The 27,968-nt window shown below is 49.6% G+C and overlaps 2 protein-coding genes across 2 annotated transcripts in view; one reads left to right on the top strand and one right to left on the bottom strand.

The window, feature by feature from the left end:
* Positions 1 to 5,655, bottom strand: part of CLDN2 (claudin 2) — a 12,025-nt gene extending 6,370 nt beyond the window's left edge. The window contains exon 1 of the mRNA XM_034649647.1: positions 5,539 to 5,655. The gene's annotated coding sequence lies outside the window, so the exon portion shown is untranslated. The remainder of the gene's footprint in view (positions 1 to 5,538) is intronic.
* A 14,722-nt stretch (positions 5,656 to 20,377) lies between these two features.
* Positions 20,378 to 23,921, top strand: RIPPLY1 (ripply transcriptional repressor 1). Its single transcript, XM_019803113.2, has 4 exons — positions 20,378 to 20,568; positions 21,449 to 21,524; positions 22,342 to 22,406; positions 22,971 to 23,921. The coding sequence occupies exons 1-4, from the start codon at positions 20,423 to 20,425 to the stop codon at positions 23,236 to 23,238; spliced, it is 555 nt and encodes a 184-aa protein (XP_019658672.1). The 5' UTR covers positions 20,378 to 20,422; the 3' UTR covers positions 23,239 to 23,921.
* The last annotated feature ends 4,047 nt before the right edge of the window (positions 23,922 to 27,968 follow it).

Below are 27,968 nucleotides of genomic sequence, written 5' to 3'. Positions count from 1 at the left end.
GTTCAAAAATATCTTCTTGGTGCACCTCGGTGGCTCAGTCGGTTGAGCATCTGCCTTCAGCTCAGGTCATGATCCCGGGGTCCTGGGATGGAGCCCTGCATCCCCCCTGAGCAAGGAGCCTGCTTCTCCCTCTCCTTCTGTGTGCTCGCTTACTCTCTCTCTCTCTCAAATAAATAAATAAATAAATAAATACATCTTTAAAAAATATCTTCTTAATGAGTGAATAAAAGTGGTAAAGAAGTTTGAGGGACTCTAAGATGTGGGCTTTCTAAAGGAGCCAATGACAGTTCAGTGAAAGGGGCAAGAGCTGCCCGCTGCTGGGAAAGAAGGTTGAGAAAGGGCCTCAGAAGATGGAGGGAAATGAAGACAGACAGACAGACAGACAAATACAGAGAAAGAGAGCCAGAGAGAGAAAGAAAGAGCGAGAGAAACAGAATTTCTAATTTTCTGTGTATATGCATTTGCTGAATAGCTTGTCTATTCCAATTCTAAAGCACTTGAGAGAGGAAACATATTAAACTTATTGATTATTCAGTATTTTAAACCTCGATTACACTTCTGTTGTGCCTCGGCAGCATTGGGCACAGAGTTGCCAGTCAACACTATTCACCGGTGATGAGCAGGACGAGGCCAATGTGGATGCCACGCAGCGGGGAGCAGGGGCCAATACACATCCGATGGGTGGGGAGGGTAATCTCATTTGACTCTCAGCTCTGGCGCTCACCCGCTGTCACACCGCAGGGCTCCTTTCCACGCACTGGTTTTCTTACCACTAAGCGGGCCCGATTCTACCCGATCCTGATCATGACTGTGCATCTCAATGGCACCTTCACTGCCGCTCNAGGTTGAGAAAGGGCCTCAGAAGATGGAGGGAAATGAAGACAGACAGACAGACAGACAAATACAGAGAAAGAGAGCCAGAGAGAGAAAGAAAGAGCGAGAGAAACAGAATTTCTAATTTTCTGTGTATATGCATTTGCTGAATAGCTTGTCTATTCCAATTCTAAAGCACTTGAGAGAGGAAACATATTAAACTTATTGATTATTCAGTATTTTAAACCTCGATTACACTTCTGTTGTGCCTCGGCAGCATTGGGCACAGAGTTGCCAGTCAACACTATTCACCGGTGATGAGCAGGACGAGGCCAATGTGGATGCCACGCAGCGGGGAGCAGGGGCCAATACACATCCGATGGGTGGGGAGGGTAATCTCATTTGACTCTCAGCTCTGGCGCTCACCCGCTGTCACACCGCAGGGCTCCTTTCCACGCACTGGTTTTCTTACCACTAAGCGGGCCCGATTCTACCCGATCCTGATCATGACTGTGCATCTCAATGGCACCTTCACTGCCGCTCGAAAGTCCTTCTGCTTCTCCCTGGTGAGCATCTATCTCTTGGTGACTGCTTCAAACACTTTTTTTTTTTTTTGAGCTCCCTTCCCGGCCTCCTCCCTGTGTAGCTCCTACTCTGTCCTCATCATTTTTTTACAATCAAGATTCCTAAACTAGCCGTTTCGTGTTGATGTCTCTACTTCTTTCCCACCCCCACCCACTGCTCAATCCTCTGCAGTCTGGCTTCTGCCACTAGCCCTTCCCTGAAACGAAGGTTGCCCACAGTTTTCTTGTGCCTGAATCCATGGTCATATCTCTGGCATCTCACTTTGTCCCTCTCCTTCATAGAACTGTCTTCTCCCTTGTTTTCTGTGATACCACTTCCGGTGTTCCCTACCTGGAAGATTTTATTTATTTATTTGACAGAGAGAGAGGGAGAGAGAATGAGAGAGCACAAGCGGGGGTGGGGGGGAAGCAGAGGGAGAGGGAGAAGCAGGCTCCCCACTGAGCAGAGAGCCTGACATGCGGCTCGATCCCAGGATCCTGGGATCATGACCTGAGCTGAAGGCAGATGCTTAACTGACTGAGCCACCCAGGTGCCCCCTTCAAAGTCCTCTTTATAAGTTTTTCTTCTTGTGCCCTCTGTGTAAATCTGACTATTCCCTGCAGGGTTTCATCTGGAGTTTTAGACTTCTCATTCTTCACATTCTCTAAGGCTAGTCTCATCAATCCATCTCTCTGCCTATGACTCCTGAATCCATACCTCGGGCACAGATCTCTCTGGTGAACTCAAGATTTGTATAATCAACTGCATTTGGAATGCCCCCATCTGAATGTTTTCATGGCACCTCAAACTCAACATTTGCAAAGCTGAAATCATCTGCTCTCTTCTCTACCTTCAAGCTATTCCTCACTCAGTGTTTCCTATCTCACTAGGACAATTCCCCATCCAGCACCTCGAGCCAGGCATCCTTGATTTCCTCCCCTCTTCTTGACATGTGATCAATGATCAAGTCCTATCAGATTTACCTTCAAAATACGTTCAGAATGCAGCCACTTCTCAGCATCTCCACTACTTAAACTTCAGCTCAAAATTGGAAACCTCACAGGCACCTCCAATTAGTCTTTCATATTCCACTTCTGCAATTATCCATCCAGTAGCCAATGATCTTTCTAAAATGGAAATCTAATCCTAAGCGCCACCCCGCCCCCTCACCATGCTTTAAAAACTTCAGGGCCTCTTAATTGCTTTCTAGAGGAAGTTCAAACTCTCTAGCACAGGAAACCAGGAAAGCTCTCCATTGTCTGGCTCCTGATTTTCTTTTCAGCCTCATTTCCCACCAATAACCTCCAACCTCATGCTTTATGCTAGCGCTCTCTCTCTCTCTCTCTCTCTCTCTCTCTCTCTCTCTCTCTCACACACACACACACACACACACACACACCAGCCATACCTGAACAGGTGTTCTTCTCTGAATTTGCCTTTCTCTCTGTCTTCTAAACCCTTGAGTATGCTATTCTACCATCCAACCTTTGTTTGGCTAATTGCTGGTCATCCTTCAGGACTCATCCTCCCCTTGAAACCTTCCTTGGACACCCTCTTCCAACCCAGGCTGGGTTACATACTTTCCCTTTGCATTTCTGATCTCTGTATGGGTCTCCAGTGAGTGTTGGTGAAGTACCTTGAGGTTTTTAGGGAGCGGACCTGCTGCCTCCCAGAAGAGCAGCCCTGCTTCAGCCTTGTTGGGAAGATGGCAGAAGAGCCTAGCTTGAGTTTCCCATGAGAGTCAGCAGTGTCCCCAAGAGGAGAGCCTCTCCCCGGGGTCAGTCCTGACTCAGTAGGCATAAATAGGAAAAGTAGTTTGGGGAAGGCAGAATTTTAACAGTGCCGTCACTGAGGCTGGGAGTGTCTAGAGTCTGTCTTGGCATGGCTGGGCGGGAGGGACAACCGGTTGTTGGAGCTTATTCACTTGGGAGAAATGGCCTGAAGGAGGTCAGCTTTCAGCCAGGCTCAGGAAGGTAAGGGGGGGCCAGAATAGCAGGTGGTTGGATAATGTGCCAGGCTGGATTCTGCTTTTGTTTGTGTGATAAGCAGTAGATGGTGTAGAGAAAGAGTCCTCACCTGAGAATCAGAAGACTGACTTCTGGTCTCAGTCCAGCCTGGAACCTGCTGAGGAGATCCCCTAAGTCTCCAGACGCTAGTCTGCTCGTCTTCAGGGCTTTGAGTCTCAATTACGGTAGTGGAGACAGGAAGCCACGTTGGCAAATATAGAAGACTGAACAGCTGTTATTAGAAGGGGGCAGCTTTAAAAGAAACTCCTCTCTTTCAGAGATCCTCCTCGAAGTCCAGCCCTGGCTGCTTGGGAGGAACAGAAAACTCTAGGCCTTGACAGCTGAAATTTGTCTTCTGGGCATGAGGCCAACACACTCCGCTGCCCAAGGGCTGGGCAAGAAGGCTTCATTTAGGATCCTTACCTAATCTTCCTTAGGCGAGGGATTGGAACTGCAGGGGAGGATTAGGAGGGTCAGGACTGACAGCGGCTCCTGAATTAACCCCTTCTTGCCTGGGTACTTGCCCTGCCTTCCCCCAGTTCTCGCCTCAAGAGTCTTGTGCCTGGCGCCCCTTCTTTGGGGCCTCGTAAGACTGAGCAGGACAAGACAGGTGGGGTTCTCAGGCTCAAGGAAGGAGCTGATATGGTGTCCTGGGGGGTGATGGGGGCCACCACAGCCCTCTTCTGCCAGTCAGCCTCATTTCTCCATCCCCTGATCTGACAGCCCTCGCAGGAATCTGAGACACTTGCTCTCTTCTCTGAAACTCACCGCCATCTGCTGAGGACTCTAGTAAGTGGCAAAGCCATTCCCCTAAGACCCTACTTTCTGAAAGGTGTGTCCTCGGAGCAGTTCACCTTTTCTTCTGCATCAGTTGATGGATGACAGCTCAGGGAACTACAACCAGATTGAGGGATTTTCTAATTGCTTTAAAAAGAAGTTCATTTTTTGTCCTGACCATCAAAGGAAAGTGCTCACACTTTACCATGCTAGAAAACACAGAAAGGCCAAATTTAGAAAACAGACATTGTGTACAATCTCTCTAGCTATAAACGCGGTTAATGTTTTGTTTCCAGCTCCACATTCCAAGAGGACACTTGAAGAGAATAACTCCTCAGTCCAAAGAAGAAATTTCTTTTTGTATTGAGATGTAATTGGCATGTAACACTGTATTAATTTCAGGTGTCCAACATAATGATTTAACATATGCCTACATGGCAAGATGACCACGACCTAAGTTTAGTTAACATCCCTCACCACACACAGCTCCACATTTCTTTTTCTCTTGATGAGAACTTTAAGGACCGACTCTCTCAGCCACCTTCAAATACACAATACAGCATTGTTAGCTTTGTCTCCACGCTGTGCGTTACATCCGCAGGATTTCTTTATCTTCTAGCTGGAAGTTGGTACATTTTGACTCCCTTCACCCATTTCACCCACCCACCACCCCCACCTCTGACAACCACCAGTCCATGCTCTGTATCTAGGAGCTCAGGTTCAGTTTTGTTTTGTTTTGTTTTTTCGGATTCCACGCAGAGGCGAGAGCTCACGCAGTATTTGGTTTCTCTGCCTGACTTATCTCGCTTAGCGCAGTGCCCTCTAGGCCCACCCGTTTTGTCGCAAATGGCAGGAGTTCCTTCAAAGAAGGAATTTCTGACAGACTTACAGACCAGTGGGGGAAGGGTTATTTAAGAGGTTGAGGGGGAGACTAGGACTTCACTCCGAAATCCACCTTCGGTTGACCCCCTGAGGCTTCAGGCCAAGGCAGGCACTGAGGCTGGCTGAAGAGGGGCCCCCATCCCCGTCCTCCTCAGTCCCGTCCAGTTGGCCACGGGGGTAACCTGTAGCTCCTTTCTTCCTGTCCTGGTAGCTCAGTCTTTCTGCCCTCAAAAGCTCCATTCAGAAATTATTATCTGATTTGGAGAGTGCTTCCTCTGGCCCTGAAGTTTCAAACACTGGAAACTTTGTGGTAGGCTTGAGGAAACAAATACGACCAATCCAGGTGCCACCTGAACTTTCCCTCCCGTGCCCTTCCCTCAGAAACCCAAGATGGCTGAGCCTGGCGACACCTTGGGCCAAACTGATAGCAGCTAGGAAACAAGAGCCCAAAGGCGAATTTAAGAGGCAGCAAATAAATCAGAATTGAGACACTTACGAGGCAGTTCTTTTGCAGAGCCTTGGAGGAGATGTATGGCCCTGGAGAGGGAGGGAAATCCCGAGGGAGGGGAGCAAGGTGCAAGGGGCCCCAGGCTGAGGTGATAAAGGATTTCTAATTGTTAGCCACAGCTTTGCAAAATCCATCTGCAAATCTCAGCCTTGGGTCAGAGACTTATTACAGATCAGAATTAAACCCCTGGAGTCTGTGGAAGATTGAGGTACTTAAAAAAAAAGTTTGGTGAGTTTTGTGTTTTTCCTGTCAAAAACTCCAGCTGGGCTTTTGTGTGGTGACCTCTGTGAGCCCAGGAGAGGCCTTGGGGGGAGTGGTGTTTGGCCCAAAGAGGAATTCGGAACATTCCGGCTTTGGCAGCGGGGAGAAGAGGGGGCTCCGTTAGGCCCATTAGGTGTCCCTGGCTATGGGCCCTGAGGCCCAGCAGGAAGTAAACCTCATAAACACAGCCCTGGTGAGCCAGTGCCCAAGCAGCCCTGTGCTTGCGGACAGCCCCGTGGACTCTTCCACCCAGCTCTGTTCTCCTGCAAGCTTCCAGCCCTACCCCACCCCTGCGGTTGATCCCCAAAGTGCAAAGGCGAACATGCGGACTCTGGGTTCAGACTCTGGTGGGTTCAAAAGAGCAGTTCCCTACAAGGTGGGACTGAAGCAGTCGTGATTATCTTGGGCCTCCCCTTTGTCCCATACCTAGCAGTACCGTACCCCACCCACGCCATTTAGGGATCTCGAAAGTTCTGCGGAGCCGAGAGCCGTGATTGGGTTGCCTCTCTGACTGGAGCAAGAGAAAGCTTTTCCATTTGTTTGCTGTTGTTTTTCTGATTAGAAACATTCTAGACGTTACCACAAAGAACTCAGAAAATAAATTATAAAGAGGAAAATAGAGGTCTTCATAACACCATCGGCAAGGGATATACTGCTAATCATGTTAGCATTTTGATGTACTGTAGAAGACATGAATAGAAATATTTTTCCACAGTTGAATCACATTATACCCTACAGTTCTATAACCTTCTATCATTTCTAAGTAATGCAATGATATGACATGGCCTTATTTCCATGTCCATCAAACAACAGCTCTGCATCATTCATTATGGCTGCATTGTCTTCTGTCATATGGAAGTATTATTTAACCATTCACTAGTAAGCATTTTTGTTATTTCCATGTTTTCGCTGTAACCTAATTTCTTTGCTCATAATAAGAAATTATAGCTTTAAAGGCTAATACAATGTATTGCAAAAGTAGGGCAGCCATTACTATGCGCAGATGAGAAAGTCTAGGCCCGATGAGATGAAATGAATGTATCGCAAGTTGAGCAGTAATAATTAGACCCGGAATCTGGATCCCTAGGTGTCTGGTTCAGTAAATTTTCCAGTACACGACACTGACTGCCTCCCGAGGATTCCCACGGAAAAATGGTAAGGCTAGTGACCGCTGTTCAGTGAACACTTGCTGGGTGTCCAGAACTCTGCTGAGGGTTTTCATATATGTTGTCTCACTGAGCTACTGCAGAGCAGAGCCAGGCCTGGGCACCAAATCCAGCCACCTCTGGCCCTTGACCCTTAATCATTATTCCGTACTCCATTTTTTGAAGTCATATCAAAGCAAACAGTCAGATTTGTTGCCTACTGTGAATTCAGTGAAGCAAACCAGACATCATTCTCTTTCCCAAGGTAGCCCAGAACTGTACAGCTAAGTGCGACTGGGGTACCACCCCCTGGCAGTGCACCTGAGCAGGGTCCTCTCTAGGGGTACCCCTTGACACGCTGCAACAGGCTAAAAGGGCAGCCATGCTTGAGCTCAGTCCCAGGGAGTTTGGGGGGCATGAAAGGAAACAAAACTGAAGGGGTGGAAGGGGTAGCAGGCTAATCCTTTGAGCAGCTGTGTGACCCGGGCTAAATCTTTACATCTTCTTTCTCCAGACTCTGCCCGGATGACTTCCCAAGGCTGGACTAATGAATATGAAAGCATTCTGGCAAGTGCAAAACGTCAGTTGAAGTCAAGATAGAATTTGTAGTAGAGGGGCACCTTATCAGCTGGTAGTGACTCTGTGCAATTGAGGGGAGGAAAAGGCAGAATCTCTGTGGCAGGTGCCAGGGCGGATGAGGGCACTGTGTTGGCAGGATGTGGTTAGTAGACTGGCAATCATTCAAGGACTCGGTTTTAACACTGTGTTTCCTACAGGTCAGCACTGTCAGATCCTGGTGGAATCCTGCCAGAGAATATGACTCCTCGGTGTTGAGTCTTTGAGGCTCCTTAGTCACCAACTAAGACCCCTGCTGAGAGCCAGAGAACCTAGATGGGTGAGGGGGTGGAGAAGGGCCTGAAAAAAGAGCGAAAATAGCAGTGTGGGCGAAGCAGCATCTGCTTAAGGAGAGGAATGTGCCGGGACATAATAAAGGGAGGAAAATGAGGGTCTGGGAAGAGATGGATTAGGAAAGGGAGCAGGAGAAGAGGTAGGAGATGGATCTTTGAGGAACAAAATCTAAGAGAAGTCTGTATAAAGCAAAGTCTTGAGGGAGAGGAGGAGATGGTGTTATGAAGAGACGAGTCTAGAAGGAGAAATAAGAGACTCTAGGGGCAAAAGGGGCAGGGGTGAGAAGACTATGGGAGAAGGAGTTAGGACCTCAGGCAGAGAGAGGATTTGAGATATTCCATCCCTATCATTCCACCAAACCAAGAAATTCTCATCAAGGTCACAAATGACCCCCTACCATACCATGTCACCAAATCCAATGGCACTTTTCATTTTTTAAAATTTTTAAATTTTTTTTAAAAAATTTATTTACTTGAGAGAGAGCATGCACAAAGGAAGAGGGAGAAACAGACTCCCCACTGAGCAGAGAGCCCGATGCAGGGCTCGATCCCAGGACCCTGAGATCTTGACCTCAGCTGAAGGCAGATGCTTAACCAACTGAGCCACCCAGGGGCCTCTGATGGGCACTTTTCAGACTTCAACTTCCTTGACCTCTAGGTGGAACTCAATGCCCCAGATCACTTAGCCCTTGCTTCTCTTGAGCTCTGTGATGCAACTCTCCCTTGATGTTCCTCCTATCTCTCTGGCTACTTCTTCATTGTCTCTTCCTCTGCTAGATTCCGAGAAAGCCGTGTTCCTCAGGAGCCTAACCTAGTTCTTCCTCCCTTCTCGCTCTGCATTCCTACTCTCAGAGGTCCCATTTATCTCTCATGTACTCAGATGACTTACAAATCACCATTTTCCTCTGAAATCCAGACCCCTATACACTGAGATCTCCATTTGGATAACTGAAAAGTATCACAAATTCAACATCTCCAAAATTGTATCCTTGATTCCCTTTGAACTAAAACCTCAGTCTTCTCCATTTGAGAAAGCCAGTTGTTCAAGTCAGGAACCTCAGAGTTAGACCTGATTTTGCTCTTTTTTCTCTGACCCTCTATACCCCATCTCATCTGATCAGCAGATCCTTTCAATTCTACTTCCTGTATATGGCTCTTTCATCGATCTACCTGTTTCCCATGTAAAAATGGTACCTCTCTTACCATTTCTTACCATCATCTCTCAAAATTTGTGGTCTTAGGATGATTTTATGCCCTGAAAAATTATTTAGGGAACAACCCAATGCCCTTCAACTAGTAAATGGAGAAGCTGGGGCACGTCTGTGCAGTGGAATACTACTCAGCCCTGGAAAGGAATGTACTATGCATACAGGCAGCTACACGGATGAAATTCAAATGTGCTGAGTGAAAGGAGCTGGATTCAAAAGACTGTTTCTGGTATGATTCCATTTATATGACATTCTTGAAATGACAAGACCAGAGTAGTGCTGGCCAGAGGCTAGTGGTGGAGGAATGGGTTGACCACAATGCTGTGGTACAGGGAATTCTTTGGGTGTTGGAAACATTACAGAATGATTGTATAACTTTATGCATTTGTCAAAATTCATGGAACTGCACACCCAAAAGCATGAATTTTGTGTGTCCTTTCACATTCTGTCACGCAGAATATTAAAATGTCATGCATGTATATTTAAAAATAAATAGATAAAAGGTATTAGTTTAAAAAATTATTGAAAACTCCAATAGGGCTTTCCTTTTTATGGGTTACATCTATTGCTATTTAACATGTTAGAAATTAAAACTGATAAATTTTAAAGCCATTTGGGTATTTACTGTAATATAGTTGACCCACAACGTTACATTAGTTTCAGGTGTACAATGTAGGGATTCAACTTCTTTATACATTATGATGTGCCCACCACAAGGGGAGCTCCCATCTGTCACCACACAACACTACTACACTATCATTGACTATATTCTCTATGCTGTACCTTTTATTCTTGTGACTTATTCATTCCATAGCTGGAAGCCTCTATCTCCCACTCCCCTTCCCGCATTTTGTCCATACCCCCCACCCCCTCCCCTCTGGAAACTATCAGTTTGTTCTCTGAATTTATAGATCTTTTTTGCTTCGTTGTTTGTTTGTTTTTCTTAAAGATTCTATTTTTAAGTAGTCTCTACACCCAATGTGGGGCTCGAAGTCACAACCTTGAGATCAAGAGTCGCATGATCTACGAACTGAGCCAGCCAGGCGCCCCAAAACTATTTATTTTTACATTTAAAACAATAAACCCATTGCATGTTAAAATAAGTAATGTATATTTACAAAAATAACTATTTTCCAAACCAAAAAAATTAGCAAGAAAAGTAGCATTGTATTACATTTTTGCAAAATCTGTTGCGTATCTGACTCAATAAAAAGGCAGCTGGATTCTCATATCAGCTCTTGCATTCAGTCTATAGCAATGTGTTGTTTTGGTCAAAATAGATGAAGAAAATCCAACCTCATGAAGATATGTCGTAGAGATGGATGTTGTTTAAATAGCTTTTTAAGCAGAATTCTAAGAATGACTCCCAAAACACTCACCTGTGTCTAAATTCCCTTCCCTTTGAGAGTAGGTGTTTACAATGTTATTACTTCCATGATCATGTTAGTTATCTGGCAAAGAGAAATTATCCAGGTGGGTCTGATGTAATCACGTGAGTCCTTTCCAAGGAGAGTGCCAGCAAGGGATGGGGACCTCAGACTTACAACCTGAAGGAACTAGATTTTTCTAACATTCTGAGTGAGCCTGGAAGCAGACCTTTTCCTCAGACCCTCCAGATAAGGGCCTGGCTCAGCCATCAAGACAACTTGACTTTAGTCTTGTGAGACCCCAAGTGGAGACCTCAGGCGAACCCACCTGGACTTCTGACCTACAAAACTGTGGAATAAGAGGCAAGTGCTGTATTAAGTTGTTATGTTTGTGGTAATTTGTTATGGCAGCAGTAGAAAACGAGTACCCTGTGGATAGTCTTCTTTGATACTACACCTAAACTTCACAAGTGGTAGTTTCCTGGTACTTATTTGTCATGTCGACTCTGAAACCATATCAGTGAACCTTTTGTACTCTGTTACATTAAAATCCACTGATCTATCTTGCACTTTGAATGGATCTATTATCTATGCATGATTTGGTAATGTTATGCATTAGTCATTTGGAAAATACTGGCCTACCCAGTTATACAGATCTTCCAATTGTTGACTCATTGTATGATTATACAATATGAAAAACTGCTTTCATTAATATCTTATCAGAAATGTCTTTAGGGTATTAAGAAACTCGCAAGCTCATGGTGGCAGATCAAGTTTTCCAGAATTCTGGTTATCACTTGAAAGCTTAAATGTTATCATGGACAATGAATAAGATCAGTTGTTTTCCGAGACGACAGAATCACTTCATTCATTTTCAACAGAACACTGGCCCAAGTCTGAATAACCATAGTTTGTCTGTCAATCATTCTTTCAAGTTAAACAAAAAAAAAGGAGGGGGCACCTGGGTGGCTCTGATGGTTAGGTGTCTGCCTTCAGTGCAGGTCATGATCTCCAGATCCTGGGATCGAGCCCCACGTTGGGCCTCTGTCTCGGCGGGGAGTCTGCTTCTCCCTCTCCCTCTGCCTGCTGCTCCCCCTGCTTGTGTTCTCTCTCTCTCTCAAGTAGATAAGTAAATTTTTAAAAAAGGGCATTCTATGAAAAACTGACCAGTTTAGCTTGCAATTCAATCATGCAAGTGCTTTTCCTTACAACACTCATCGTACTTGAGTACGCAAAGTGGTTTATACACCCTTCCATTTTGTCACACAGACTATTTGAAAAGACATGTGCTCAAAGGATTGAAATTTAATAAAAAATTAATAATCTTTACTGTTTCATCAAGACATTCTTAAATGAAACTGACATCTCTTCTACTGGGAATACATTGATGATGAAAAAAATAACATGAATATTAGTTTGATGCCACTGCTTTGATCCGTGCTAAGGTGCCAGCATTTTTACCCACTATTGCTTTTGCTCCATCAGGGCAAATGTCAACAGTGAAATGGCAAATAACATCTTAGTATTATCACGCAAGTAGTTTTGTCTGAATCCCCTGAATGAATCTTAGTGGTTGCCAGTGGTCTTTGGGTCACACTTTTAGGGCTGCTGGTCTAGGCTGAAGTTGGAAGGGGGGGTAAGAGGGAAGGTAGAGATGAAACTTTTAAAAAAGATCTTATTTATTTATTTGAGAGAGAAAGCGAGCATGAGCGGGAGTGGGAAGGCATAGAGGGAGAGGGAGAAGCAGACTTCCCGCTTGAGCACGTAGCCCAACACTGGGCTCCATCCCAGGACCTTGAGATCATGACCTGAGCCGAAGGCAGACACCCAACAACTGAGCCATCCAGACGCCCCTGGAGATTAAACTTTAATCAGGCTTAGAAACATCCTGTCCATAGAGGAAGCAGCTGGGAATAAAAAGGAGGAAAGAATTTCTAGATTTCTTCCCCCAAGGACCTCTGCTGTGTGCCTTCTTCTCCTGACCTGCCTTGCTCCTGAGCTGTCCCAGCCAAGTCAAAAGGTACCCTCTAAAACTCCCCCATCCCGGGATTTTGGATGCTTTGTCTTGCAAGGCCAAAATGCTAACAGAGAATCTCATCATGGCCCGTACACCTGTCATGGCTGTTTGCTACCCAACACTAGAGCCCCAAGGCTCTGCTAGACTCAATTAGTTTCAGACCGACTTCCCCGCCATCAAATGACATTCCATTCACATGGAATGAGCATCCACTGTGGATCCAGTCCTCTGCCAGGTGCTAACAGGAGGGAGGAGAGATGACAAAGCCCCTTTCCTGATCACCTCCTAGGGAGGCTCCCATCACATCTGAGAAGGGAGGTCAGATGAAAAGGAGGTGGATATTGGCATGTCTTAGAGGCTTCCTGGCATCAGTGTGGGTTCAAAGAGGACCTGGAAGGGAGAGAGAAAAGTTGAGTCATGGGGGAGAGGGGAGGCATTCTCGACCTAGGCAGGGAGGTGCGGATGACCATGACCGTGTAGCAGCAAGGCCCTCCGGAAGTGAGAGGGAATGCTGGGTGGAGTTGGAGGTGAGGCTGAAAATACAGGGAAAATCGTTACTCCCTGCCATATGTCACCAGTCACGGGGTTGCTGGTGCAGGTGTGTGAGCAGGGAGGAAGCTGAGTTGTAAGAAGCCAAATCTGGCCATGTGTGCAGGAAACAGCTGAAAGTATGTGGGACAAAAAGAACCAACACCAACTTACCTATAGCATCTCACTTCATCCTCAACTCCAGCCCTGTGATATGGGCATTACTCTTTCCACCCCCCAGGAAACTGAGGCTCAGAGAAATAGGTTAATTGACCCAAGGCCCCCCTGGACGGCAAACTAGCGAGCAGGGACTCCAGCTCACGCCTGTTTCCCAAGCCCAAGCTCTGCCTAACCACGGTGATGGGGGGCGGGGGGAGAAAGAAATAATTATAATGATAACAGGCAACATAGGTTGACGGCAAAGGACGTGTCTGACAGAACAACCTCTATACTCTCACGTGAAACCTTCACTACAACCCTGCGAGATAGGGACCCTTATGTCATTTCACCTATGGGGACACTGGGAAATGGGAGGTTAAGTCATTTGTGACGGGCCGCGCAGCCAGGTGCTGGAGCTGGGATGCACCCGAATGTATCTGAGTCTCGAGCCCAAGCTTTTCCCGTGAAGATCCGAGCAGATCCAGACACTAGATGACGGGGACCTGAGCTGGAGTGCAGCCCACGCTGCCTACGGCAGTGGCTGGTGAGGCCCAAGTGAAGAGCTGCGCCTCGGTTTTTGTAGTTGGGAGGGGGAGCCATTGACCGATCTGCCCCCCGCCCCGAGCACCCGTGACGGGACGGGACAGGGGACACTTGCTCTGGTCATGATGCCAGTCACCCACTTCCATTGGCCCCTTCTGCCGTCTGCCTCATGCAGTAGCGGCCCCCGTGGGGTGACCACTGAAGGAATCACATGCTCCACGCAGCTGCATTCTACAGTCCCCTGGAGTGCTGAAACCAGGCAGGCCTGCATCCCCGTCTCAGCTCTGTCACTCACTAGCTATTTGGGGAGTCACTTCATCTCTCGGTGCCTCAGTTTCCTGCTCATCTTTAAATGGGAGCAATAACGGTACCTACCTCATAGGATCTCCATAAGGAGTAAACAAAGTAATAAAGTGCTTAGCACAGCACCCGACACATCATAAGCACTCAATAAATGCTCACCTATTTTTGGGGTGCTGGTGACTATTCTCATTAGCTTGGCGGGACCCACCTCTCGGGGAAGACACTTGCCACTAGTTAGCAGTATCCGGCCTTACTTAGGCAAAATCAGCAGGACTCCAAGACCAAAGGGGAAAGAGAAAAGAAGGCACCCCCGAGAATTCCATGTCTTCCAGAGGCTTCTGGGGCCAGGCTGGGAAAGAGGCTGTCTCAGAGAAGAGGGGCCTGCGAGGCTGGCCAGAGAGCCAGGGATGGGGCTGAATGGACTGAAGGTGGAGGGAAGGAGCCTGGCTGAGAGTGACCTTCCCCGGGGAACCTTCCCTCCCGCCCCTCCTGCTTCCTCAGAGCTCTGTTTTTCTAGGCCCCTGCAGTCCAAATGAGGAGCAAATGGGGAGCTGTGAGGGGGCTCTGCCAAAAGAGCCCTGCGCCACATGGGCCACGGCCTGGCTCCAGTGGTGGGCCAAGAGGCAGAGGGTGCGGGAGGAGGGCTGACCCAGCAACAAACTGTTCTCCAGAGGGGACCCCCTGTCCCAGGAACCCAAGGGGCTGGGTCCAGGCCTTGGCACATTTGGGACATTTGGACTTGAGGGCAGAGGTCCCAGGCACCATTTGCTATTTTTGCTTTGGGGACAGACTGGGGTGAGGGAGAGAAACTTCCCCCTTTTTCCTCTCTCAGAGCAGACCCTGACTTGCTTCTTGCCTCTGCCGGGCCCCCATACTGGCCTTTTAGGGCTTCCTGCCCCCCAACCCCAGGGGCCCTGGCTCAAGAGGCAGAGGCTGGAGGGTAAGAAGAGTAAGATCTTTGCCAAGGTGTGTGCAGAACGTGTTTTGAGCCTTTCCATCTGCCATTGTTGGTCCTCTTCCTGAGGGCCTGGGCTCTCACTGTTCCCCAAACGGCCCCCCTTCCTCACCGGCCCCCCGCGGCGGTGCAGTGCTGTGGTTAAAAGCACAGAGACTACCTGAGTTCAAATCCCAGGTTTGTCCCGTTTAGCTCTGTGACCTTGGGCAAGTATTTTAATCTCATCTATAAAATGAGGCTTGTAATAGTATCTTCTTCATAGGGTTGTTTGTGAGACAAATTAATCAGTGCAAAATGCTTAGGACAGTGCCTGGTACATAAATGTTTAACAAATGTTCTCCCCTCTTACTCTGCTTCTGTGCCAGCTCTGCCTGCCAGGATGACACGTCCCCTTCTCTCTGCCGACTTAAGCCCAGCCCAGCTGGGAATCAACCTCCCCCCCAAGAGGTCTCCCCGGCATTACCCCTTCTCCTGACCTCTGTTACTCTCCCCAGTGAGACTAGACCCATCTGGAGAGCAAGGACTGTGACATGAGCAGCACTAAGTGAATCACAGGACAATGTGTAGGCCCTGGAGTGCAAATCTTGTGACCGTGACCCACAGCGACAAATGTATTGTGCGGCACGTGTATGTAGTACGTTTATTTGTGTATGCTTCGATCTCCATCTCAATAAGATGAAAGCAAAAGTTTCACAGAACGACCTACATCCTTACCATCTGTGATCCATGCTTCTATTTGCCGTTCGTTCATTTGGTCACATGCTGGCCACGACCCACTCCGTTGATTTTCAGCCCTGCTGTTGGTTGTGACCCACAGCGTTGTCCACGATAAGCCTGACACAGGGTGGAGTTAAGGCCTCCAGAGGCCCTAAATCCTGAAAGGATTAGGGGTGAAAGGCCATGGCCTGTTTACAGAGAGGAGGTCAAGTCAAGGGGAGCTGCTGTGGAGGGTGCGTGGAGGCCCCCAGAGGCAGAAGCCTGGAGCAGCCCGGGCTCAGGCAGCAAAAGGCTTCAGCTGTCACCCCATTTCGTAGGGGTCTGGATATTTCTTCTAGGCAACTGGGAATGACTGTGCACAGGTGTGTGTTCTAGAAAGATCACTGGGGCGGCTGTGGGGGAAGATGGAATGGAAGGGCCAAGTCAAGGACAAGGGGAAACCGCCTTGGAAGCTGTTCCAGGTGTCCAGGTGAGAGAAGGCGGATGGGGCCATAGCTGAAGAAACAGTGGGGTGAGTGGAGGAGCCCAGAGGAGACAGATGGGAGAAATGGTTGAGGTTTTTGCTTAGTGACTCAGCCCGTGTGATGCTGGTTCCTGAGGTAGGTACAGAAGAGGTTTGTGGGGGAGGAAATATCGTTCTCAAGTTTTGACTCATTCAACAACCATTAAGGGGACTGACATAGAGAAACCAACCAAGTTGGAGCATTAAAGAAAAAAACGAATATCTGCCGTTGCAATCAGTTCACAAAAGAAAGACAATTTTGCTTCCCCGACCCCCTAAATAGGAAGGGCGTAATCTCAGAATAAAGGACCATCCTTTTTATGAGTGACTAAATTTAGATTATTGAAAAGCTCTCCTTTGGATGTTTTCCCCATTTTGCTGTGACCCACTGAAAACATCACTGTGTATCAGCCTAATTCAGGGACTGTAACTGAGAACCACAGGTCTGGCGAATGGGCAGAGGAAGAAACGCCAGCAACAGAGACCAAGAGGAGTGGTTGCAGAAGTAGGAGGAAAACAAGAGAGTAATCGTGGAGGCCAAGAGCAGAAGGAGGGTTTAAGAAAAGAGGGCTTGGCCGCCAGTGTCTTTTGCCACCCAGAGTTCAAAGAGGTAACTGAATTTGGCAATTAGGGGGTTACTGGTGACCTTTGGTGGTGCCCGTTCACTAGGAAGTTGGGGTAGGGCCAACCTGCAGTAAGTTGAGGTACATTTGAGGATGATGGGAAGAAAAAAGAGAGGGAAAGACAGAGGGAGGGGAGAGAGAAAAAGAGATAGAGAGGGAGAACATGTTAGGGGAACAAGAGAACACATCTGGGGAGGGAGGGGCCTTATTTTCTGGCATAGAAGAGACCATCATTTTATAATCAGAAAGGAAAGAGCTAGTATAAAGAAACTGGACTTTCCTGAAGAGAAGGGGGAATAATGTCTGGAGGAAGGGCCCAGAGAAGGAAGGGTGGATGAGGTCAAGGCCCAGATAAAGGGATTAGCCTTTAACGAGAGGGGCACCTTGTCCCCTGAGAAGGGAGGGCTGGAGGGGAAGGAAGTTGGAGAGGCCGGCCAATTTTTGGGGGGCGGGGCAGGGTACTGAGGTAATTCATGCTTGAAGGCCTCTGTTTTCTCAGGGAAGTAGGAGGAGAGAGGTGGGGCAGGAACATGGTAGGGAGCTGAAGGAAGTTTGGAGTGTGGCCCAGGGAAATGTGGAGGCTGGAATTGGGGCTTGACAGGGGAACATATTCGAGGGGGGCTGAGGGGTACGGGGGGCCCAGCTTAGGTTGTTTGAGTCCATCTGGCCCTGTGCAGGTTTTGTCTCCCTCCCTAGGCTGTAAGCACCTGGAGGCAGTGTCCTCAGCACTTTCTTCTTTCTAGTCCATTCCTTTGCCAGGCAATGCCCAGTGGTGTGTAGCCCAGGGCCCTCTCAGAAGGGCCTGGCAAAGCAATCACTGGCAAAAATTAGAGATACTACAGGGCTGTTGGGGGAAACAGAGGCAGGCTCATAACCACTAGGACAAGAAGTTATTCGTTTTGGTTGTTCCACACCTTTCCTTGCCACCCTGCTGGCCATCCTACTCCTTCCTGTCTGTGCTGACCTCAAGGTAAAACAGTCGGGCTCTCACTTTTGCCCAGCAACACTTGCAAGGCTTAAATCCTTCAGGCTGGGGAGAGCCCACCGAGAGGGGCCAGGGGTTGCATCTCCCATACACTGCATGAGGTGGTGGCAATTCTCAGGAGGTGGCAAGACAGAGCCGTCATGTGGGGAGACCACAGAGCCATTGCCGACAGGCCTAAAGGCTACCTGGACTCCAGAAAAGCATGCCGGGAGCCGAAATGAGGGGAACCGTGTGGCCCTCTCAGAGGAGTGAAGGGGCCGGACAGGCCCCAGTGGTGAAGGACCGTGACTGAATGAACACAGGTTCAAGGTTGGAGGTGGCAGGATGGGCGGCAAGGCTAAGTCTGCTTGGGCTCAAGAGTAAGGGCTTCCTCTTCTCCCTTTCCCTCTTCCCTCCCGCCTGTTTGCAGAGCCCACGGCCACCTAGAGTCAAAAAGATCCCAGGGAGTGCCATTAGACCCCCTTCTTTCTCCTTCACAGGCCCCAGTCCTTCCAGCCCTTTCTTCCACCTGGCTCCTCCCCCTCAGCCTCACTCCTCACTGGAGCCAGAGAAGCCCTACAAGCAAATTCTCATCCTCTGGAGGTCAACTGAGCAAGAACCCTCAGAGACTGATAGAAACTCGGGGCTCCCCAGCAGCCCTCCTTTGCCCCTCTCGGGCACCCAGGATCCAGCCTGCGCTTACACAACGCAGGGCCGGAGAGCTTACCTTGGTCCGAGGCAGCGCATGCCACTGCCCTCATTTCAACACATATAATAAACCTCTGTTTATCGAGGGCTGGTGCCGTGCCAGGCGCTGGGGTTAGGTGGTGGCTGGGCTGTTAGAAAGTTTTCCTCGGATGGAGACAAAATGTGTCTCCCTGTAGCTTCCGCCGAGGGCCTTGGCCTCGCTCCCCCCCCCCCCCCCCCNGAGCAAGTGTCATTTCCCCAAGAGGGTGCTCTGCTCCCCAGATACGCCTTTCCTTCTATCTTTTTAATTTTCCGTTGTCTTTATTTGCTCTTGCCCAAAGAATAGCAGGATCATGTGGAACTTCTGAGGATGTTCAGAAAAGCCCAAAGCAGGAAGTGAAAATCTCCCACAGTCTTATTCCCAGAACTGACCACAGTAACCTTCCTTCTTCCAAGCAGTCCTTTTTTTCCCCTCCGGCATCCCGATAGTCTACGCTTGTTTTCTTCCCCCAATCTTCTACCAAGCCAATTTGAATATGAAATTGTCTCACTGTTCAAAGTGTTGAGCCAGATTTCTAAAGTGAGGCATTTGTTGCTATTGTTTCCAATTTTCCTTTGCTACAGAGCACACAGTGGGGCTGGAATTTGAAGTGGGGTGGGGGTAGGGGTGGGGAAAGAGAGAAAAGAGGAGCCCCTGAATCGAATAGCTCAGACGATTTGAGGATCTGATGTTCTTTCCCACTTTCCTGATTAGTATTCGCTGGCAAAGACTGACCCTAATGAATGTAGCTGGTTTCCTATTATTGGACATTGAGGTTGTTTCAACTTTTGGACAATCACAAACCCGACTGGGATGAATACCCAAGAAGCTAAATCCATGCTGGGCCTGGACGCTGAGCTCCGGAGGAATATTTCGGGACTTCCTAAGCACAAGGAGGCCGCCAGCCGTTGTAACTGGAGGGCTTTTTGGCAAAGGCCCAGAAGACTGGCTAAGGCCAAAGACTGCTGGAGCCGCTAGGCTTGCCCCCCTCCCCGGGGTCAGTACCCCTTTACGGGGCAACCCTGTCACAGAGTGTTCAGGCGGGCAGGGCCCCTTGAGGCCACTGGACCCACGCCCCACACCCTCGTCTCACACGTGAGGGAACGGAGGCCCCTGGGCCAGGGATGATTCTTCAGCAGTTTAGCGCCCTGGCTCCTGGCCTGGGGGGGCTGAGCTCTGAGACTTGGAATCTGACCTCCAAGCCCTGAAACGCTGCCCACACTCCTTTACCAGACCACTCGCCGCTGAGGCCTGAGATGAGGTGCAGGCCCTTCTGCAAAGGAACCGACCCATAAAGCAGAGGGCGTGGAAGGAAGGCTTGAGGGTCGCCCCCCAGGCAGCTGGACCTGCTCCACCCAGAACCTCCTATTTTCCTGACCCGGGTGGCATGCTTCATAGCGGTCACCCTCCAGTGGGTCCACTTGGCACATCTCTTGGGGGTTTTGAACCGAAAAAACGTGTGAGTCCCTCACTTGCCTGAGCCAGGTCAGCTGTCCTTTTTTGCTGGGAACTGGCTTTGCCAAAGGCCTGTCTCTCCAGCCCTCTGTGCCTGACAGTTTTTTGTGGTTTTGGGTGCTAATGAGCTTGCCTCCTTTTCCCCCTCCAGCCTTGCTACTGCCTGGGGAATTTGCACAAATGGTGTGTGATTTGCCCCTTCTGTGTTTTCCTTTCTGACTTGGAGGTAAAGAAAACCCCTCACCCCCCACCGACTCCCTGTTTATTCAACTGGGAGAGCTTTCACACCCAGAGACCCAGTTCCCCCTCCCTGAGCTCCCTGTTCTAAATCCCCATCCCTCCTCCCAGGTCCCCCAGCCCTGCACTGCCCTGAATAATTTATGAGTCCAGGCAAGCCTTATAAAAGGGTTTCCCAGGAAAGGCCAAAAGAATGCAGGAGGTTCTGAGAAATGAGAGCCCCTACGGCCTGCCTGGCCTCGACCCCCTAAGGATGGACCCTTCTGTTCCCACTGCTGCTTCCCCTGTCCCAGCGCTGGCCCTAGCTCCAGCCTCTGTGCAGCCCCTCCGGGTGCTCCCTGGCTTAGTAAGTCCATCGCCACTTGTCTCCTCTGGACAACAAGGAGGTGGCAGAGAAAGGTAAGTGGAACTGGGCCTCTGGTGACCCAAACTCCGGCTTAGTGGGGTTCTGGGAGCAGAAGGACAATGAAATGGCCAGGGTGCCCCTGCTCTCTGTGGAGGGGTACGGCAAGGCCTCACAGCCCCCAGAGATTGCCCCTTCCACATCTCAGGCTGGAGTGTCTCAACTGGCTTCTCACCTCACTCATCCCTCTTGGTGGCAGGAGGGGACTCAGGGACAGGGGGCATTGCCAAAGTCGAAAGCCAAGCAGCCAGGGCCTCATGGGCCAAGCTGCTCAGTCCACACAGGAGCACAGGGGAGGCTGCCACAGAGCGTGGCTTCCATATGACCTAGGCTGAAGAGGGGGCAAACGAGGCCAAAGTCCCAAGAAGCCTTTGACTGGGGGGCTGTCTCTTTCCTGACCACACCTTAAGATTTCCATTTGCTTTTTTTCCCCGACCTCTGGAAGTCTAGTGGGGAAGCAGTGGGCCCAGGAATACTTCAGGGCCCCTTTCCCCAGTACAGAAAGATGGTAGGACTCTCAACTCTACTTCTTGTAGTAGGAGGTCAGGGGCCAGGTATTTTCCACCCAACCCTCCTTTATTCTTCCAAACACGTAACACTCAACAAACACTGAGCGAAATGCCTACTGTGTACTAGGCATTGCGCTGGGCGTTGGGGATTCAGATGCGATCAAACGTAAATCTGTGCCTAAGAAGCTCAATGGTGAGTAAACAGATCATTACACAACAGTGTGACAAGAGCCATGCTAACATTGTTGAAGTGGGGGGAGGGGCCCAGACCTGGGCTCAGGGGCCTCACGACAGGCTTCCTGGAGCCAAGTGTTTTGGAGGTTCCAATGTCCTTCCTCCACGGATTCATCTCACCTCTTTGTCCTAGAGGAGCTTGTCTTTGGAGGCCCTGGCTGTCCTCTACAAGTGACCCGCCGAGGCAGGTGAAGAGACTGGTAGATTCGGTGAGTTTGAGCCCCTGTGGCCCACGGTCACATGCATAGGCAGCCGCATGCGTTCACAGTGGCCAGGCAGGTCCCTTTCCAGAGAACCCCTGCCCTCGAGCCAGGGCTGCAGACGTGGGAAAGCCTCCCCACGGCCTCGCTCAAGTTTAATTCCACAACAGCTGAGGGAGGAGGGCCGCCCTGGGGTTTCTGTGGCAATGGGAAAGATGGAGAGATCAGTGCCCAGGAGTGGGGAGGGATTTGGTCAGGCCCCACAGCTAGCTGGTGCTAGAACTCTGGTCTCCTGGCACGCGACCCCAGTGCTCTCCCCCACCACCCTCATGGCCGAATCTTTGCACCTCAGTAGAACTCTGCCTTCTGGCCAGTCTCCAAACAGGTGTTAGAACAGGGGCAGGGGCGCCTGGGTGGCACAGCGGTTAAGCGTCTGCCTTCGGCTCAGGGCGTGATCCTGGCGTTATGGGATCGAGCCCCACATCAGGCTCCTCCACTGGGAGCCTGCTTCTTCCTCTCCCACTCCCCCTGCTTGTGTTCCCTCTCTCGCTGGCTGTCTCTATCTCTGTCGAACAAATAAATAAAAATCTTTAAAAAAAAAAAAAGAACAGGGGCAGGAAAGCAAACAACCCCCAGGACTCTGTGCACTTGTTTTACAACCAGAACCAGGACAGAGCCCCTTGCGTGGGGGGGGGGCATGGGCTGTCCCCAGGGATGCCTAAGGTTTCTTCTAGATCGTCTTATGGGTGTTTGTGACCCCTGGTACAGAGGAGGCAGTTGTGTGGCCATGTACTTTGAGCCACATGCTAGCTCTTGCTTTGGACAGGCTACTGGTGGGCCAACAGGTGCCGAAGTCACGAAGCCTGACTCCGAGTTCCATCACCCTGTCAGGTAAGCCTGTGGCACCCAGCTCGGAACCTGACGTAGATCCATCAGCTCTTCAAAACCTCACAACAGTTCTGGGGAGCAGGGCGAGGCAGGCAGTGCCAGGATCACTCTTTCTTAGACCAGGAAACTAAAGCCCAGGGTGGTTAAGGGAGTTGACCAAGGTCACCTTCCTTGGAGGATCTGTCAATGACCCCTAAGAATGAGCCCCTATGGGCAGGGTCAGCGAAGGAAGCCTCAGTGGGACATGGAGGGCACAGGACTAGAAAATTCTGGGACAGAAGACTTCTGAAGTGGGGGTGATGGTGGGATCAATGTCAGAGTTGACAGATGCTGGGGCGGGGGCTCCCCAAGGCTCTAGGCCCACCAGATGTGACCTTCCCGCCTGAGGCCATTTTGTAACCGTCTAGAAGGTTCTGTTACGATGCTTGCTTCCTTCTTTTCCCTTTTACCTCATTACTGCAGGCAGGAGAAGGAATTTAGGGGTTGACCTCCTTCCTGGCCTTCCTTGCCTCTCTGCACGTATGAGACCTGTCTATGTCAGGGGCCATATTTCTTCTCTGTCCACAGGCTCTTCTGGCCCAAATCCTGCTCCTTTGACTACCTGTACAGCGATGGGGAGATTTTACTGCAGAACTTCCCTGTCCAGGCAACCATCAACCTGTATGAGGACTCAGACAGCGAAGAGGAGGAGGAGGAAGAAGAAAAGGACAAAGAAGAGGAGAAGAAAGAGAAGACAGATGGAAGGAGGCCAGAAGAGTGTGTGAGGGTCCCAGGGTCAGCGCCACACAGGGCCACAGCTCATTTTCCTTCCGCGCTCCTGACATGCCCAAACTGAACCGGTCAGAGTCTGACTGGGGTTCAGTGTGACTGGCAAAGCTCTAGAGCGTCACTGAGCCAGGAATCGCCCGATCGAGCTCTCTGGATTGCAAGTTGGGTCCTTGAGGCACCAGCTCACTGTGGCTATACTCAGCTGGCCTGTGAGCACAGGCCTCTGGCATCTCATTGTCTGGGTTGCTGTGGTGTAGACAGTGAGAGGGTCCGAGGAGCTCTAGGGGAAGACTTGCTTTCTGAAGCCCCCCAGAAGCAGATCAAGACAGAGCAGAGGGGACCAGCTACTATTTGGGGGTCTGTGTCTCCCCAGCATTCCAGCTGGCCCCAGAGTCCCATCTCCCCACAGAAAGCCTGACTTCTCGCTTCACCTCCCGGGACACCAACATCGGATCCAAGCAAAGTGGCGGCACCTCTCTGAGGAGCCTTGCAGGAGAGGAAGGGGTCATCTAGGAAATCGGATTGCTTTGGGGACCTCCCTCCATTTTGCCTGCTATCCACTGGGGTCTGTGTGTTGGTATGAAATGAAGCAGGAGAAAAATAAATGAGATGGTGTATGCCCTTTTCCTGGAACTGCGCTGATTTCTTATCTGAACTCTGCCCATGTTGTGAAGCCACAGGCAGAGGGTCAGAGACCAGCCCAAGGCCAATTCATCGCCCTACCCGAGGTCAGTTGACAGAGACTACTCCATGGGGATACAGGGCCAGGGACCGGCCCAGCATGGGGCCAGGCTTTCTCTGTCAACTTGTGAAATCAGTCAGGCTCGATTAAACTTCAAAGGCAGCTTAGGAAAGGAGCAAAGAGGTCCCCAGAAAGCAGCTTGAAAAATGAGAATATGGCTGGGGGAGAAGCCTCAGTTGAGCTTTGGAGAGGAGTGTATGCATGCGGGGAGGGGTTTGGGGGGGGGATTGTACTAACTCCTGTCAACTTTATCTCCTCGATTCCCTTTGTATCTGCCACAGCTGAGTTCCTCATGCCTACCCTGCCCCAATTACCCCAGCTAATGTTCTTGCCTCCAGCAGGTCCTTTTGCAATATGCCCTCCTCACTGGTCAGAAGATCAGACCATACTGTGCCCCTGCCGAAAGCCCTACCATGACTCTTCATTACCTCACCAACAATTGGACTTATCTTTCTTTTTTTCTTTTGATCACGGATCCTCTTGAGAATCTATGGCTTCTCTATTCACATACACACAAATGAAGTCCTTAATTTGATGTTCTAGGCTGTTTGATCATCTGGTTCTTGCCCGTCTCTTCAGACTCCTCTAGTGACAGTCGAGTCAAAGCCTGTCCTTGAATGTGTCATGCTTTCTAACACCGTTGTGGCTTTAAGCCTCTGTCTGGAATGCCTTACCACTTCTGTATGTCTGGTGAGCTCCCATTCAGCCCGTACGACTAGCTCAGCCACCATTCCTGTGAGAAGCCCCCCCAGACCTTCAAGTCCAGCTTGGGTGCCCCCTCCTCTACCATAGCATCTGCTTCTGTCCCCGTGCTGTGTCTGGTATCCCCATGTGACTTTATCACACAGCACGCTGCCTGGTACAAAGGACAGGCCCAGGAAATGTGGAAGGAAAAAGATTCTCAGGTCTTAAAGAACAGCCTCTGTCCCTCCACTTGCTGGTCTTCCATATCTTGGCTTAGCTACAAACAGGCCCGGGTAACATCATCTGATTCAGGACCAAAATGCTGGCCATTTCTCTCCTCCTTCAACGTGTGACGGGGCTGCTTCCGTTCGGAGCCCTCGCGGGCAAGTGCCTGAGTTTGGACGCCCGCAGCAGACCACCAAACTCACACACACTGGTGCCATCTATCGGTCAAAATTTAACCTCGTCCCTTCATTGAGGCGCCAGTTGACCTTTGACCACGTGCATTCCTGTAGTCCGTTCTGTTTCTACTTGTAACTTAGTAAAACGGACTCTCCGGAGCGCGAGCGCGGGCTGCGTGACCTTGGGCAAGTTACTTATCCACTCAGAGCCCCAGTCTCCTCATCTATCAGATGGGGAAACTAAGACTTCTTAGGGTTCTTGTGAGGATTCCATGAGAGAATACATGTAAAGTACTCAGAATAGCCTCTGGCACGTAGTAAAAGCACTCGGTAAATGGTAGTACTCATCGCAATTGTAGTTTAGTGGTGGTTATTATTAGTTTTATAGCAGACATGAGCTTATCTGTAGAGTTGGCTAATGACTGATTTACTCAACTAATGACCGATTTATCCTGAGCCACCTGATCTCCCTGCCACCACTTGGTTTAGCAGTCGAAGAATCTTTGCGGTGTTCGGTAAAAACAAAAAACCAAACCAAACCAAAACAAAACAAAAAACCCAAAACCAAAACCAGAGGTCAAATGTGGCTTCCTGGGCCACTCTCCGCAGGTTTCTGGTCCCTTTTCCCTAGGACAGAGGCTTCAAAACGTCTTTTTTGTGCTTTAGCAGGAACACCCTTCTTTAAAAAAAAAAATATTTTATTTATTTATTTATTTATTTATTTATTTATTTATTTATTTGAGAGAGAGAGAGAGAGCAGGGGCTGGGTGAGGGGCAGAGGGAGAAGCAGGCTCTCTGCTGAGCAGGGAACTTGACACCGGGCTTGATCTAGGGACCCCGGGATAAAGACCTGAGCCAAAGGCAGCTGCTTAACCGACTGAGCCACCCAGGCACCCAGGAACACCCCTCTTTTGAACTGAGTACAGCAGCGCAATAGACAAACCAAATGAAGATGGGATTGGCCTGGTGGAAGGCACAATGGCTGGTGCAGAACTGCCATCCTGCCCTCCTCTCTCCTGTAAACTAACTCTCCATTCCTCTGTGAGGCACCCAAGGGGATCCCTAGATTGTTGGGAAGACGGTTTGGAAACTGCTGTCCCAAGGGTTAAAACAAGTTTGATTTGAAGTTGAATGGGGATTAGTATTTTAACATGTCCAGTGTTCCGTTTAAAATCCTTGTTTGGGTCCTAAGCTCCCAGCATTTCATAGCTCAAAAATTGCTCAAGCCCTTGTACCATAGGCTGTAGGCATTTAAAATCCTTGGAATCCCAATATCCTTGGTTTTAGAGTATTATATAGCATAGAATTACAAATCCCTAAATCCCCAGGGGCTTAAAGACCCTAAAACCCTCGGAGCAGTAATTCTTAACTCAGAATGAGCAACTCTCACTTTCCCTCCCCCCCTCCTCAGTGCGCATGCGCTATTGGTCAGTGGCAGACATTTTGTCTCCCTTTCCTCCCAGTCCCCTGCCCTGAAATGGCTTCCGATCCTCCTGCCCACACACGGTTGCTAAGTGATTGGAATTCACTGTTATGAGTAACCAGAAACCAGTGTGAGTTACTTTGTCATCGATGTATCTGGTGCTTGCAGCAACTCCAGATCCAGTACACAGACTCAGGAGCGAGCTCTCCGTGCAAAACTCAAGAGTCCTTCCTCCAGCTCCACGACAGCTGGGCCATCCTCCTCGTGCCCCACACTTCCTCACCCCAGCGCTAATGCCTCCGGTTTCCCCCACCCAAGAGCAACAGAGAGAAGGCACATCAGTTGAGTGGGAGGCAGCATCCGAGCCGGGCTTTGAAGGATGGGCTCAGGGAAAGACGGAGGGAGAACACTTTCCAGAAAGAGGCAGCAGTATAAATGCCTTCATTACACAAATACTCATTGAGCACTTACTCTGTGCCAGGCATTAATATTGTGATGATTAAGAGCATGGGCTCTGGAGGCAGACATACCCGTGTTCAGATCGCATATCGGCCGCATGCTGGCTCTACGCATAGGCCCACTCAGGGGTCAATGAGCTATCTGCTCTCTGCTTATTCTTCTCTGTCTCTAGGCAAGGAAGACCCCTTCCCTACCCCAGTGGGTATCACCAACCCCCATCTCTCCCCTCCCCCCCAACTGAACCTCTATGTTTATCTAGGGGGCATTTTTTCTCCTTTCTGCTTCAGGCCCCTGTTGTAAAATGGTTACCAATCCTATTTCCAAACAAGGTGGTCAGGTGGCCTGAGTTCCCTGTTTGGATTTGTCAGGAGCCTGGTGTTGGGTCCTGTGTTTTTGGTTTACTCCTAGATGGGAAGGCTTGTTGCAACCCCCACGCAAAGCACAGAAACCCCGGTACAAAAACCTGACAAAGAGTGAGTACTCAGTAAGTGGTAGCCACAACACTTTTTGCCACGTACTTACTACTCCCGTAACACCTATGATTGCTTTGGAAATAGGCACAGTTATTATGCCCGTTTATGAATGAGAAAACTAAGAGTTAGCCAGGTCATCGTACCTGGGTTTGTGCCCTTGTGTGGAGGCTGAGGCTTGCCAGCGGGGGGCAGGGGGGGGAACCCAAAACACAATAGTCAACACCAGGTCCCTGACAGGTCAGAATAGGGAACTCAGGCCACCCTCTTACACCAGCGCGCTAGAGAGGAAAGGAGACAAACTGCCCATTTGATAACCATGTGTGCGTGGTTGGGGGTCGGTGGATCGGAGATCGTAACTCTGAGGCAGAAGAAGGAGCTTTCTCTATCCAGAGGGAACAGGCAACAGGGTGGCTAGGAGGATAAGAATTACAACAGCAGATAATCTTTGAATTCTTACTATGCACTGGGCGCATAGCCAAGAACCTGACAGGGATGAACTCTTTTAATATAGCCGCCCTGAAAGAATGGTACAGTTAGGAAAACTGAGGCTTAGGGTGTTAAAAAAAAAAAAACTTGCCCCAAATCACACAGCTGGTAATCCATGGCGACTTCTAA

Source organism: Ailuropoda melanoleuca, chromosome X, assembly GCF_002007445.2.
Source record: "Ailuropoda melanoleuca isolate Jingjing chromosome X, ASM200744v2, whole genome shotgun sequence".
NCBI lineage: Eukaryota > Metazoa > Chordata > Mammalia > Carnivora > Ursidae > Ailuropoda > Ailuropoda melanoleuca.
The sequence above is the reverse complement of the archived record's forward strand: the minus strand, read 5'-3'. Positions and strand labels throughout refer to the sequence as shown.